A 13,857-nucleotide genomic window follows, 5' to 3' on the forward strand; every position below is an offset into this window, starting at 1 on the left:
AGAAGAAAGCAAACAAAGTATCTCAAGCGAGCTTTCTAATTCTGAAGCGATGTCGGGGAAATATTGTACAAGGGAGGTGGGATGATGTTGGAGAATCAAAGTGGGGGTTGGGGACATCCCGCTATGACGCAGATTACGGCTTCATGCAGAAAGCAAATGTACGGAATACACCCTCTGGCCTACGTATACCAACACTTACCTGTTTTAACAGCCACTTTATACTCCTGATATAGCCTGTGTGCATGGCCATGGTCCATAGTAACCGGCGCCATTGAAATAATAGAACATGTCCACGATTTGAAAGTAGTACTGTAGACTATGTCCAAAATCCAAGAGCACTTTTTTGAATGGATTTATGTAGGCTATGGGCCATGTCCGAATGTTAATGGATCGTCAGATGTCGTATATCATTGACTTGAGAGTTGAGAGTCTCTATCGAACAAAGAAAATTGAACAAAAGGGAAAGATATGAAAAACACCAGAGCCCAAACAGTGGTATAGATACAAAGCCATAACTCCGTCCCCGCTGAATGCAATATGTCCAAATAGATACGTAAAGCTCTTGGCAATCAAGTGCCTCCCAATGTCTATGCAGTCACTGTCGGGCTGGAGAGCTAGAGAAAACCGGGTCCAGCCCTGTATGAATGCGATGATATCCCAGTCGTCGACTTTTGGATGTAAAGAAAAGAGGCAACTTTTATCGTCAAGGAACTGAACAACCACTTTAGAGTGTGGCTGTGACTGCACCATTGCCCACAAGATCGGCAATCTTGTGGGCCACGGCCGTAGGATACCCGCGAGAGAGCATCTCCTGCACCGTGCGAGAAGCGCTCGCATGGTCGTCGGCGGCTAAGAACGCACGGGTCATGGCTTCGTACGTACTTGGTTCCCGCTTTTCAATCCCGACACTGTTGTAAATAGCCTGGGCCTTCTGAACGTTTCCTTCGGCGGCCCATCCGTGGATGAGGGTGTTGGCAATGTAGGCGGTCATTTCCACCTTACGCTTGGCCATATCCTCAACAATCGCTTCAGTCTGTACGACTTGATGGTTGGCAACCATGGATTCGAGAAGGGCCTGGTACAAGCAAGGTTGCACGCGAACTTTAGTGTTAGACACTGCGGACTTGAAGACGTTGTGGGCGGCTTCCATGTCCCGCATCACGCAGCCCTTGGCATGGATGAGCGACGCATAGTGCACGGCCTCGGGCTCTTGCCCAGACGACTTGACAGTCTCGAGCACCTTTTCCGCAGCTTCCATATCGATGGGCTCTAGAGAGGCATGGGCATCGATAAGCAGCTTGTAGGTGTGCATAGTCGGCTTGATGTTTCGGCTCAGCATTCGCTCGTAGTAGGCCAAAACCTTAGTACGGTCGCGTTTTGTGTTGAGGAAGTACTGGATCATGGAGTTGTAAGGCGCGGGTCGGGGCTTGTAGTTCGGCATGGATTCCATCTCTTCAAACATCTCCTCGGCGAAGCGCTCGTCGCTAACACGGCAGAGTGCATTGACGATAGTTCCGTAGGTGACACTGGTAGGACGAACGTTGTTGGCGCGCATCTCCGCAAAGTACTGAAGGCAATCGTCAATACGACGGGCCTTGCCGAGCTTGCCGATGAGAGCATTGTACAGGAACGAGGTTGGCTCGACGCCCTCTGCCACGGCACGGTGGAAGATCTTCAGCGCTTCGGTCGCCTCGTCAAAGGTCTTGGTAGATTCCTTGAGGGTAGTGATGTACAGGCCGAAGGTGTTGGCAGACGGGGCAGAGCCAAGTTCGGAAAGCTCGTGGTGGTACTTGGCAGCAAGGCCGCGGTCACCCAGCGTCAAGCAAGCGGCGACCATGGCATCGAGGATGGAGTTCCAGCCATATTTGACAGCCTTGCACTGAGGCAGAAGAGGAACATCACGCCTGGCCATGCTCAGGACTTCATGCACCAGATCAACGCGATTGTTCTTTGCGGCAGCTGCAATGAGTTTGGCGTAGGTAATGTAGCGAGGGTGTCGACCAGCACGGCGCATGTTGCGGAGCCTGTTAAGAGCTTCGTTGAGGTGAGCCTCGGGCCGACCATGGGTGCTCTCGAGTCCATCAGCAATCATTGCCGATCCTTTGAAGTCGGTAGCGAATGCGTAAGGGTCGAATGAGTCCTCGCTCGGGGCCGAGCTCATACTAGACAGTTCAGAGACGGGGGTGTGCGGACCAGAAAGGTAGCTAGACGGGCTAGACGACAAGCCCAAATAGCTGTGCCATCTGCTGACCATGTCAGGCCGGCTGGTGAAGAGCTTGTTCACGGCTTGGTCAACGAGATGGACAGTAGTGGAATCCATGGCGAGTCCCGTGGCTAGAGCAATGTCCAGCATATGGGAGAAGCGAATGGGGTGGGCGGCATCAAACGACATGGCGCTGTTGTTGACCAAGATTCCAGCTTGAACCTGGAGAGCAAGGGCAAGGTCACGTGGGCCGAGCTGGGAAATCTCGAGGGGTCCGAGAAAGGCGACGGCGTGTTGGGCGACAGGTGAGATGAGGCCGCCATTTTCGACCATCAGCCAGAGAAGGGACATTGAAGCTTGAGGCGAAAGGATAGCAGCGCCCTGGACAAGAACGCGACTAAGAAGGTGAATACTCTCGTTGATCTGTTCACGAGCAGAGTTTGAAGAAAGGTTGTGGGAAGAGCTGCGGATGCGGGCAAACATATTCCTTGCCTCGACGAGAGATTCATCGGTGCGACCACTCTTCAGAAGAGCGACTGCATACATCACAGTCGGCTGTACCATATCCGACGTTGCCTGACCCACTGTGCTTAACAATAGCCACAAGGGCCGAGCAGCTGACACATTGCCGTCACGGACGTGGAGAGCCAGCATCGAAACAGCAGGCTTTTGTCGCGTCTCCACGTCCTTGGGGAGAAGATCGTATGCTTCGGAAGCAATCTTCAAGTTGCCGGAATCGGCCGCCGCTATGCAGATCTGAGACATGGCCTGATCAAGAGCTCCATCGCGCAGCCGGTTCTTAGCTTGGTCAAGCGCCTTTGCATGATCACCCAATTTGAGAGCGTGTTGCACTAGAGCGTCATGGATGATAACAGACTCTAGTGCCTCTTGTCGGGTTTCACGGTTCTCAGTCACTTCGTCAAAAGAGGAGCGGATTCGCTCAAGGAAGCGCATCGCATTTTCCTCCTTGCCACATGTGATATAGGCCTTGATCAAAGCAGCGTAAACCTGACCATCCAAACGCTGAATGATGCAGAATGTGCCATTGTCGTCAGACACCGCAAGTGATCTGTACTCGTTGTAGCACTCGACAGCACTCGTCAATTCGCCAGCCGAAGCAAAGGCGTCAATCATCGAGGGAAAGATGGAGGCGTGGGGGGTCACTTTGTGAGACTCCATGTGTGCATACACGCGGACCATCGCATCGACCTTGCCCTCGGTGGCGCAAGCACTGATCAGATAGCGGTAGGTGTCGAGGGGGAAGACGAGATCAGGATGTCGGGCAGCGGCAGTCTCGAACAATTTCAGGGCAATTCCGAGAGAGTCATCCTCGGTTAGGATAGCCTGCTCAAGCTCACTAGAGTGTAGCATGAACTTTCCAGGCTCCTCCATTCCGCCATAACGGACCCTCTCCTGCTCTAGCACTTGCATTGCTTTCATGGCGTCGTGAGCACGCATAACGAAAAGCTGAACTAACATTCGGTAGGTTTGTTCATCGGGAATTACCCTACGACGAAGCATATCCGAGTAAACATCGAGCGCCTTCGGGATCGCCTGTGATCGATCATCGTGAAGTTCGATGGCAGAGTCCAACAAAGCATTATAAGCGCCAACCGTCGGTGTGAGGCCGTCTCGAAGAAGAGCTGCAAAGGCGCCGGGGATGTCCGCATACTTCTTATCGGACGCAAGCCGCACAATCCGCTCTGAGGCACGGCGAGACTCCTCCGTGACGAGATCGCCCACCGCAGCTACATCTTCCGGCAAGTCTGGGAACGCTTCAGTGGCAGAAGCATCGTGCGCCTCGGACGCTTCCTCCGCCTGCGCCTGTTCCTCTTGTATTTGAATCTCCCGGGCTACCGCCTCTTCGACCTTCGCGCTGACATCCGCATTGGCGGAAGCCTGAGTGAGATGAGGAGAGTGGTTGCGGTCGGAGCGAGCTGTGGCGGACAGGTCGGTTTCGTCCTTCAGCCGACTGGCCTCTTCTTCGGTGACCGGCTTCCAGCCAAGACCCCGCTTCAACTGTAACTGTTTCCAGTCGCTGTCATCACCGGTCTGCTGAGCTTGTTGCCACGCCGCATAGTACGCAGCTAAGCCAGCATCTCCGCCGCCCGAACTACCTTGGCTGGCCTTTGCGCCGGCCCCAGACGAACTCGACGGTTGGAATACATGTTGCAACTGGGTGGTGCGGGAGAATTTCGCCGGGTTAGCGGCGGTGAGATGGTTGAGTGTTGTCGACGACGCGTAGGACTGCGAGGCGGCGACTACTGATTGAGCATAGCCATGAGTGAAGGCTTTGGTGAAACTCTGACGCGCGATGTGGGTAAACGGCTTGAAGACCATTTATCTTGCTGGGGACCTCTTCATCAATGGGAAGAGGCAACACTGGTCTCGTTAGGCACTCGCTCTTGCTTGGTCCAAATTTGGGAGGCCGTACCTTATAATCTGGAGAAAGATGATGGTGCAGGTTCATTTGACGACGGGGTCGCCAAAGGAACGCGCGAGAGAAAGAAAGGGGATGGTAGGGATGGGAAAGAGAGACAAGGATGTCTATTGGGGACAGGGAAAAAAAATGATGGGATTATGAAGAAGGGACCGGGAACGAGGGATATTTTATGAGAAGGAGAAAAGGAACTGGACAGTGGTCGCGTTGGCTCGTCCCAAAACGGTCTAGCGCGGATCCAAGAGTTTCCAGAATTCGACCCTGTCCTTTTGCACGGCCAATCGCCTTGAGGATCCTTTGCAGGAATATCGACCAGGGATGCGATATCAATTCCTGTTTCAGAGTGGGCTCCTCTTTTTCCTAGACCTGCATAGTCTATTTGTCGCGCAGGATATCTATCTATCACGTCGCCCTACAGCAAAAAATTCTGCGTACACAAGCTGATTCCTAATCAGGACGTCACTGCTTGTTGATCGGAAGCTGAAGGGATTTGGGTCAGGTGGCCGCTCAGCCCCAGATTTACAGTGCGGCCAATCGGCAGGCAGCTCGAACTGGAGCCGTAAGGAAGAAGCAGGAGCCCGGATCTCTGGGTTCCTGATTTTCTGGCACCGTTGACAGTCTGACTCACGGCTGTTCCGGCTCTTTTTCTCGTGCTTTTCTTCCGCCGGACTTTGGCCCGCTGGCCCCGTCCTATCACCGATGCCCGGATCTCCGATATCCGAGAGAATCGCCGATTGCTGCCTGCCGCTGGGAATATGCCTGAGGTCTCCATTCATGGTATCAAATTCGAGGCTCGACGAGGTCGAGTAAGCTGAAGAGCAGAGCTTTCACCCAGTATAACGCTGCCCACGTCAGTGGCGAAATCTCAAAGTCAACCGCCGGCTGCACTACTTCGTAGTCTATAGACTACTATCACCTCAAACTGCCGCGTGGACAAGGCCGAATTGGGTGTTGGCAATTGAAACTGCAAGCGAATGTCAGCAAAGCAGAAGGAGTCTCGACTCTCCCGAGTCGTGGATTTTCTGTGGAACGCGGAGGACTCCGCAGAGACTGTTATATCGTATGATGACCTCGACAAGGAAGTTCTTTCCATTCCAGCCCCTGCGACGGTGCGCAAGCAATATATCCTCGGTTGAATGGACCACGGCCGAAGAGCATTTTCCGTACTTTTATCCTACCGTATCACAGTCTCAGCTGTACAGCGTAGAGAATCTTGACTCCGGAGTAACAGTTACTCCTTTGTTCGTCAGGATGATCTTGGGTTCCTCCATTCCAGGCACACACTAGCCACATTCGTCAGCTCCAGCCACAGTACGGCGGGCACTTGAAGATGGTCAGTCGATCATCAAAAACATTCAAGATGACCGGCAAATACCAGGTGCCACTGATATATGATGCCTTGAGTTTCGCTCTTCGACCCTCTTGATTACATACCTCCCGTTTCCCTGTTCCCCTCTTTGCCTTGACCGGCAAGCCCAAAGCTCATCTCGAAACACGCGGGGTCAAGTACTTTCGACAGCGACTGCAACACTGATTCGTTGGTACCTCCTCACCGGCGTCGCATTTGCAGCGCATTTGCTTCTTGTTCCTGCTTGCTGATTTTGGTCTGTCTTATAGCTATCCTCGAAGCCATTCGCTTCCAGAAACACTCGTCTCGAGATACCACCAGAGCCCCTCACCATGTCCTACAAGTCATCCGCAACCACGGCCGTGTCCTCTCCCGGAAAAGTGTTGCTTACTGGGGGCTACCTAGTCCTGGACAGGAATTACACAGGCACTGTCTTTGCACTCGACGCTCGGATTCACGTCGTCGTGGAGCAACTCCGAAAGGGGCAGAAGCTACAGAACGGAAACGCCGAACCTGAGAAGGATAAGGAGGATCTAATTGTTGTTCGCTCGCCCCAATTCGTCGGTGCTTCGTGGGATTATGGTATACAACGAGCTGAGAATGGCGGTGGAATCAAGGTCGTACAGAAAAATGATGGGTGAGACATTCCAATCTTGTAATCTGGACGCGACTAACTGTGTTAGACGTGCCAATCCTTTTGTCGAGACCTCTTTGAACTACGCTTTGACTTATATCAGTTATGTAGCTGACTCGAAGGACTTTGGTTCACTGTCCATCACCATCCTCGCCGACAGTGACTACTACTCGGAGACGGCCTTTTCAAGGGCTTCGGGGCTTCAAGCTGGGGAATTCGTCAACTTTGGCGTTCCTCTCCACGAGGCGCACAAGACCGGCCTTGGTTCTTCTGCTGCTCTGGTCACTTCTTTGGTGTCTGCGCTGGTAATCCACCGTACCATGCAGCCTGATGACCTCGGTGCGGCTCGTGATAAATTGCACAACCTGGCGCAGGCCGCCCATTGTGCTGCCCAAGGAAAGGTTGGATCCGGCTTTGACGTTGCTGCCGCTGTGTATGGTTCTTGTCTTTACCGCAGATTCTCGCCGTCTATCCTAGAGTCCATCGGTGATGCGGGCAGCCCTGGGTTTGATGAAAGGCTGTTCAAGGTCGTCGAGGATGCTGACCCGGAACACCCCTGGGACACGGAGTGCCTGGACTTTGGTATGACTCTTCCCCAGGGCATGCAGATGGTTCTCTGTGACGTGGAATGCGGCTCTCAGACTCCGTCCATGGTCAAGAAGGTGTTGGAGTGGCGTAAGCAGAACAAGCAAGAGGCCGGTCTTCTTTGGGACGCTTTGCAGTCGAACAACGAGAGGCTCGTCCTTGAATTCAAGCAGCTGTCTCAAAGCCCCGACAAGGGTTTCGATGAGGTCCGCAATCTGATCGAACGCTCTCGCAGCTATATCCGCAGCATGACTGGAAAATCGGGCGTCCCCATCGAGCCAAAGGTACAGACCGAGCTACTTGACGCGATCTCCAAGGTTGACGGGGTTGTGGGCGGCGTAGTTCCTGGCGCTGGCGGCTATGACGCCCTTGCAGTCTTGATTCAAGACGAGCCTAAGGTCGTTGATCGTCTGAAGCAGCTCTTCGAAGACTGGGAAAGTAAGGTGGAGGATGACTTTGGTGGCAAGGTCGGCAAGGTCCGTCTTCTCGGTGTGCGGCACGGGTCTCTTGGTCTGGAGAACGAGCCGGTGGAGCCGTATCGTGCGTGGCTGTAGGTGCTTGGTTGCAGCGTTCATTATTTCGGGGCCTTCTCATGGGCAATGACTCCTTACGAAGTGCATGTTGAGCATCACGAGTATGGTAATGATTAAGTAATGGGTTTCTCAAAAGCATTAGAGAAATGTTATCGATTTAAGGGTATCCTAGGAGGGGTTCCGTCGTTATCATGAACTCGGGTGCAATCGAATATGCCAGGCTGGGCAGGCTGTCGCTTTGCCATTTGTCACTGATATCTGACCCGGTTGAGCATCAATGGGTAACGGCCCTGATGGGTATTGTTTGACTCCCACCTAAACATCTCGCGCCTCTTCCAACAAAGACTCCAGTGGTGTACGTCACCGCAAACTTCATCTCGTTCAACCGGGCGTGGCCCTTAGTAATGTTTAGGCTGTATCACCGACAAATTGGGTTCATGGTAAAGGAAATCCGTGGTTCAGATTGCAGAGGTAGTATCTAGTGCCATCGGGCCCAGCCGCTCGCGGTTATTTGGGCTTGCTTAGTCGGCAGCTACGCCCATCGCCATCCGCGGAGTCTTCGATTATTTATCGTCATGCCTGGCGAGTCTGCGGCGGTTGTATCTGTTGGGCTCGCTGGTTGTGGCTGTGGGAGTGCCATATGGGGTGAGAGCAGGGTTCGGGGGTTTTATGAACCATGGTCAGACCAAATATATACCCGCAAGATTCAAGGCAAAACAGACATCATGCAGGACAAGATCAAAGTACGCCCGGTGGCATGAATTGACACTCATCCACCGGGGCAACAGCACGGCCAGAGACACACCAGGCCATCAGTATCAATGGAAGAGCAGACGAGCTGGCAAAGCCCTAGACCTGGCAACGGCGTGGGGGTCTACACCCGTTGCCAACCAACTACCACCACTAACAAACTAGGAATAGCTCGATAGTTGCTACAGGATCAATGACACAGAAAGAGCCATTTGTATACCTTGCATCAGAAAGATGGTAATAACGCGCATAATTAAGTCAGGCATGAACAGAAACAAGAAGAACTTGGGCTACTAAGCCAAAGCCTGATCTTGAAATTATGATTTTCAAAGACCCTATTAAAGATGTCAAATTATGAGTAGAAAGAACCCAGAATCCCTATGCTGCTGAAGTCAAAACATACCACGCGCGTGGCTCGGGCCGCGAAGAAAGTGCTGAGCATCCAGGCCATTGTGATTCGGACATGGTCAGGTCTGACCAACTATTTTTTGCCGGTTGAGTCCAATATCTTGTTAGCTTATATGGTTTATATAAGAATTATTGTTTAGAGCCCTAGCACCAACTTAGCATGTTAGTTCAGGGTGTCTTATATTTTTGGCCTTACCTATATATATTTCCAAGCAAGTGGTTCCTAAACAATCCAGTCAGCTGCGTGATATCAATTTTTAAGCTCGGTGATATATGCAATTAAAAAATAATTTTTCAATAACTGAGCATGTTAACTCAGAGGAAGAGTGGTATTAATCACGTGACCCCATTATTTGAATATATCCACTAACATATTACAGCCGGGCTCATAACCCGGAAGGCCCTGGATCGAAACCAGGACATGCTATCCATCTTTTTTTTTATCCATCTTTTTTTTTCACCCCTCTCTTTATATACCTTCATTGCCCTAATAAACGAATCAATGCTCATTGGCATTAACCACCAGCATTTGACAGTATTATATTCGCATGTATAAGTAATGCCCTTACCCAAAATATTCAAAATTACGGCCTCTGTTTTGCCCTGCCCAGTTAGATCTCCAACCCATTCTTGCTGGAACACCAAATATTATAAATTTAAGTGTTATTAAAACTCACCCGCAGTACTGACACTGCCGAAACTCATTTGCTTCCCTTCCCCGGTCAGGCTTTTGAAGGGCCATATCCTATGCGTCCATCGACCGCTTCCCATGTCTCCTGCTTTACCCCCAACTTTCCCAAGGCAGAGACCGCCAGCCACAGTAACTCAGATCTACCTGGTTCATTGCTGCCCTGTAGGTCCGTTTATGGCCCACAATAAGCGACCATGCCATAAAGCCTAGTAGACCACGCCATGTTTTATCATATCAGTCTAGAGGGTTGACAACCATGTCACCAGTTAGACCCCGTCGTCCCCCTGGCTTCTTCCTTAGCGACTCATTTGTTTGAATGATGCTAGAGTTCCACGTCTTCTACTGCGTGCCATCAAGCCCACCCCGTCTTCCTGGCCATGGTTGGGTTACGTGCACATAGAGTTGTTCATCTGTTCAACTGCAAGAAACAAAAAGGAACCCCGCGGAAGTTGTACATTAGACCTTGATTGCGGCACCCCCTTCATCGTGCTTGTCCTTCATTCCCTTCTTCAACCCCTCTTTATCATCATTGTTATTCTCCCCTTCCCCCTTCTTCTTGTCCTCCCCCCTCTTACTGGCCTCATCCCCCTTCTTCTCGGTGTCCCTGCGCTCCTGACGGCGCTTTTGAGCCTTGGTTGTCTTTACTCCGGCAGGGGCGTCAGCGTCGGCGGCGGCGATGGTGGTAGTGGAGGGTGCGGAGGATTGACCACGGCCACGGCGCCGGGCGTTTTCATCGCGCTCAATGGCCCTTTGGACCACGGCCCAGGCCTCGGCAAGTGTGGGGTCGTTATTGAACTAGAGTCATATGTGTCAGTGTATAGCCAGAAAGTAGGCCATGGCCGAAAGAAAGAAGAGCACAGGACACATGGATGGCCAGCTCGAAGAGCGCAAGAGGGATGGACAGACTGAAGAGCAGAGATGGGCAGAAGATTTGGACATGATCCAAAGAGAGGAAGCAAGCCGAAGAACAGACTCGGTCAGAAGAATTGGCCATGATTCAAATTGAGGAAGCAGACTGGAGAGCAGATGTGGGCAGATGCGGGCAGAGATCTGGGTATGGGCAGAAATGGGAAGACAGGCAGAACATGAATAACGGATTCGGACATGGTTGGAAGAAGGAGAATGTGGATGAAGTTTTGTATGATACTTTCGAGGTCGAGGTAGTGGGAGAAGGCAGGCTGTAACACGATGACAATCATTAGCTCAATCCAGAAGAGACCGGGGATTGTGACTTCAACCCACGGGCGTGATTGTGGTAGTGATGGGTTTGTTGGTGGGAGAGAAAGAATACAGAGCAAAATAGATCTGGAATTTCTCACTGGGTACTTGGTCAATCACCCTTTGTAAGAAGTATAAGGAGGGCTGGAGAAAAGAGCGCAGTACGTCAGAAGTCAACCAGCGTAGGTGGGAGCTTGTGCCGTTATATGCCGTGCTGATTATGTAGTATGGAGGCTGACCAGGGCCGCAATAAGTATTAATCAAGTATGAACAGTAGAAATGAGGCAATGGACAGTAGGCCATAGACGGGGGCTACAAAGGTGAGTAGGAGGTAGATACGGACATGAGCAGCAGAAAGAAAGGCCAGCAGGATGAAAGCATAGAAACACTCGAAAGGTATCAGCATGGCCAGAACACAAATACCAGCTGAAGATGTGCAAAGGAGAGACGGACCGATGGCTGTCAGCCTCTTGTCTAAATTTAAATAGTAATACAAGATCTTATAGAGACTAAGATGATACAAACATAAGCGGTTAGCTTTGGTTCAATGGGGACGAACCAAGGCGAAGACCAGGCCCATCGCTGCAGCACCGGCTGCGGCACTGGTGGCGGCCACTATAGAGAGATCACGTTGTGTGACTGTGACGGGACTCTCACTGAGAAGGTCGTGCAGGTATTGACGCCACGACTCAACAGACATGGATGAAGGGAATTGCAATGTAGAAGGGTTGAAAGATCCTGTGAGCTCGCTTGCCGTGTTCGCCGGAGGCTGGTCTTCGGTAAGGGTGGTTGGCGTGGTTGAGTGGGCAGTCACATCAGGAGATTCGTCGGAGGTAATATTGTCTGCAGTAGACGGGGTGGTAGAAACAGAAGCAGAAACTTCTGGAGCGGCAGCGGTTTCAGCAGATGGCACAGGCTGGGCATGGACGAGGATCTTCTCCTTTTCAATAGCCTCGAGCACTTTCTCCTCAAATCCCTTGACGAGCCTCTTCCGGCGCCAGGGCTCAACGGCTATCTGGAAGACCAGGAAGAGGAGGACATTTACCCCCATCAGGCCCCAGGTCCCCCATGTACTCATACGGCGAATTTTGTCCGACCAGACTTGCTCTTCGTGGTAGCGGGATAGGATGCTCTTCGTGAGACTCGCAGCAGCCTCTTCCGACTCGCGTTCAGCCGCCGACAGGGCTTCCTGCGTTTCATTTTCGGCAACTTCGTTCGTGTGGTCGTTGCGGTATAGATGTGTGAAGCGTTCTAGATCAGCCGGTGACCAGGCGTGTTTACGCTGCAGTAGTTCGTTGACTTCGCGCTGAGAAGTCGAGCGTCGGTTTATGGCGGCCGCATAGGCGTCTTTTGCTGCTCGGACCTGAAGGCGAGCGGCTCGAAGGCGCTCCTCTAGTAAGGGGTTAGCAGGAGCTGGATATGCGAAGTCGGGTCTCTGACGAACCTTGTTCTTGTATACTCCTCTTCAGGGCCTCGATCGAAGAGTAACCAGTCAGGTCGTTCAGCCGCTGGCCCGCCACGAAAACATTTGATTGCATATTATCCATCATCTCGGTGAACTGCTTGGAGAGTTGCGACCGGCGGTTCTCTAGATACGAGGGAAGTCCCCCGGTCTCTGTCGAGCTGGGCTCAGCATTTCCCTTCCCTTCATGCCCCTGAGTGTGCACCGCGTCCGCGGCTTGCGGAGTTCCCTGATCCCCCGCACCTGTTTCTGTTCGAGTGCTCTGCGGCGCACTCTCCGGCGCACCCAAGGCGATTACTTCATCTTTCGACTTCCCATCCGGACTTGCATCTGCAGGCTTCTTTAATTCATCCGATAAAAGGGCGGGCTGGGAGCGGAATTGACAACGTAGGCAGACCGAGAAGTTTCGCCGTGAATCTCTGGGGTAGTGAAGAACTTTGGTGGTAGGACTTGAAGCGATCGGCGATCGTCTGCATAGAGATGTTCTTGGTATTTTCAGATTCGTTCGTAGAGATTGTCTGAACAAGCCTGGCACAGATTGCATGGTGACTGCGAGGTCGCAGGACCGTCCGGTTTGTTGTTGGGAACGGCTGAGTTCCAGAGTTGGCGGAGAAAGGCCGGGCGGCTACTCGGGGAACCACTTCGGCGGAAGGGCCACCCCAGCCACACGCGGACGATTGGACTTCTAACTACCAGGTATATAAAGTATTCTTACGGCCCGGTGTCCTTTCTACTTTAGCGTCCATGACCAAGTTATCGTAGAAATGAAGTACATTAGGACTAGTCATACAAACAAAACTCATAGCAGGACGGGGGCTGTAGAAACAGCGATTACCGAGAAAAGGTCACAGGCAGCTCATAGCACGATGGAGGCTGTAGAAACAGCGATTAGCGGGAAAAGAATCCACAGGACCAGCTCATAGCAAATCATAAGGCTCATCAGTAGTTGTTCGTTCAAGGTTCATAGGTTCGGATGGTATGGATATCTAGGTGCAGGGGTATTCAAAGCAGACTGAACTGTGGCCGAGTCTAATCGTGATTCTGCACTTTGTGGTCGCCCTTCACAGCCTCGGCGTACGTAGGAGGACTGGTTTCTTCATTTCCCTGTCTGCTGCTTCCAGCTGCACCATCTTGTCCGTGTTGAGGCTTAGGAGCGGGTTGTCTGGACTGCGACTGTGCGTCCGAGCCTTGCTGTGCAGGCATAGTGCCGTAGCCTCTTTGAGGATGAGTCGGAGCAGGCTGGTGAGTGACATAGTAGTATGTTACGTGCCCATTCTCGACGTCGCCCCTCCGGTTAGGGACGGGCTCGTATGACGGGTCGTCGTAGTCCGGTTCGGGGTTTTTAAGGATGATGTACCATGCGTGGAGCAAGCCGGGGACGTAACCAAGACAGCAGAGAGCGATGTTTATGATGGAGTCGGCCGTGCAAATACCTAGTTTGATCCAGACTGGTTGCGAGTTAGTGGGGAGACGGCAGCGTCGAGGTAGATGCCGACTTACCTGAGACGGGTGGAAAGAAGATTGCCAGGATGGCAAGAAACATGTCAGAGCCGCACATGGTTACGGATTACCAGAGTTCTAGTGA

General features: G+C 52.2%; 4 protein-coding genes across 4 annotated transcripts; 1 reads left to right on the forward strand and 3 right to left on the reverse strand.

Moving 5' to 3' along the window:
* Window positions 1-724: 724 nt before the first annotated feature.
* On the reverse strand, window positions 725-4,543 carry DSM5745_05667 (pentatricopeptide repeat protein; the record flags this gene model as incomplete). Its single annotated transcript, XM_026747683.1, has 1 exon — window positions 725-4,543. The coding sequence occupies one exon, from the start codon at window positions 4,541-4,543 to the stop codon at window positions 725-727; it is 3,819 nt and encodes a 1,272-aa protein (XP_026603515.1).
* Window positions 4,544-6,323: 1,780 nt separating this feature from the next.
* erg8 (phosphomevalonate kinase) lies at window positions 6,324-7,764 on the forward strand (the record flags this gene model as incomplete). The annotated part of the gene is made up of 2 exons (XM_026747684.1): window positions 6,324-6,628; window positions 6,675-7,764. The coding sequence occupies 2 exons, from the start codon at window positions 6,324-6,326 to the stop codon at window positions 7,762-7,764; spliced, it is 1,395 nt and encodes a 464-aa protein (XP_026603516.1).
* Window positions 7,765-10,048: 2,284 nt separating this feature from the next.
* she9 (putative mitochondrion biogenesis protein (She9)) lies at window positions 10,049-12,816 on the reverse strand (the record flags this gene model as incomplete). Its single annotated transcript, XM_026747685.1, has 3 exons — window positions 10,049-10,387; window positions 11,370-12,202; window positions 12,255-12,816. The coding sequence occupies 3 exons, from the start codon at window positions 12,814-12,816 to the stop codon at window positions 10,049-10,051; spliced, it is 1,734 nt and encodes a 577-aa protein (XP_026603517.1).
* A 485-nt stretch (window positions 12,817-13,301) lies between these two features.
* DSM5745_05670 (putative stress response RCI peptide) lies at window positions 13,302-13,830 on the reverse strand (the record flags this gene model as incomplete). Its single annotated transcript, XM_026747686.1, has 2 exons — window positions 13,302-13,720; window positions 13,773-13,830. 2 exons carry the CDS (start codon window positions 13,828-13,830, stop codon window positions 13,302-13,304), a joined length of 477 nt encoding a protein of 158 aa, XP_026603518.1.
* Window positions 13,831-13,857: the final 27 nt, after the last annotated feature.

This window comes from Aspergillus mulundensis, assembly GCF_003369625.1.
Source record: "Aspergillus mulundensis strain DSM 5745 chromosome Unknown scaffold_5, whole genome shotgun sequence".
Taxonomy (NCBI): Eukaryota; Fungi; Ascomycota; class Eurotiomycetes; order Eurotiales; family Aspergillaceae; genus Aspergillus; species Aspergillus mulundensis.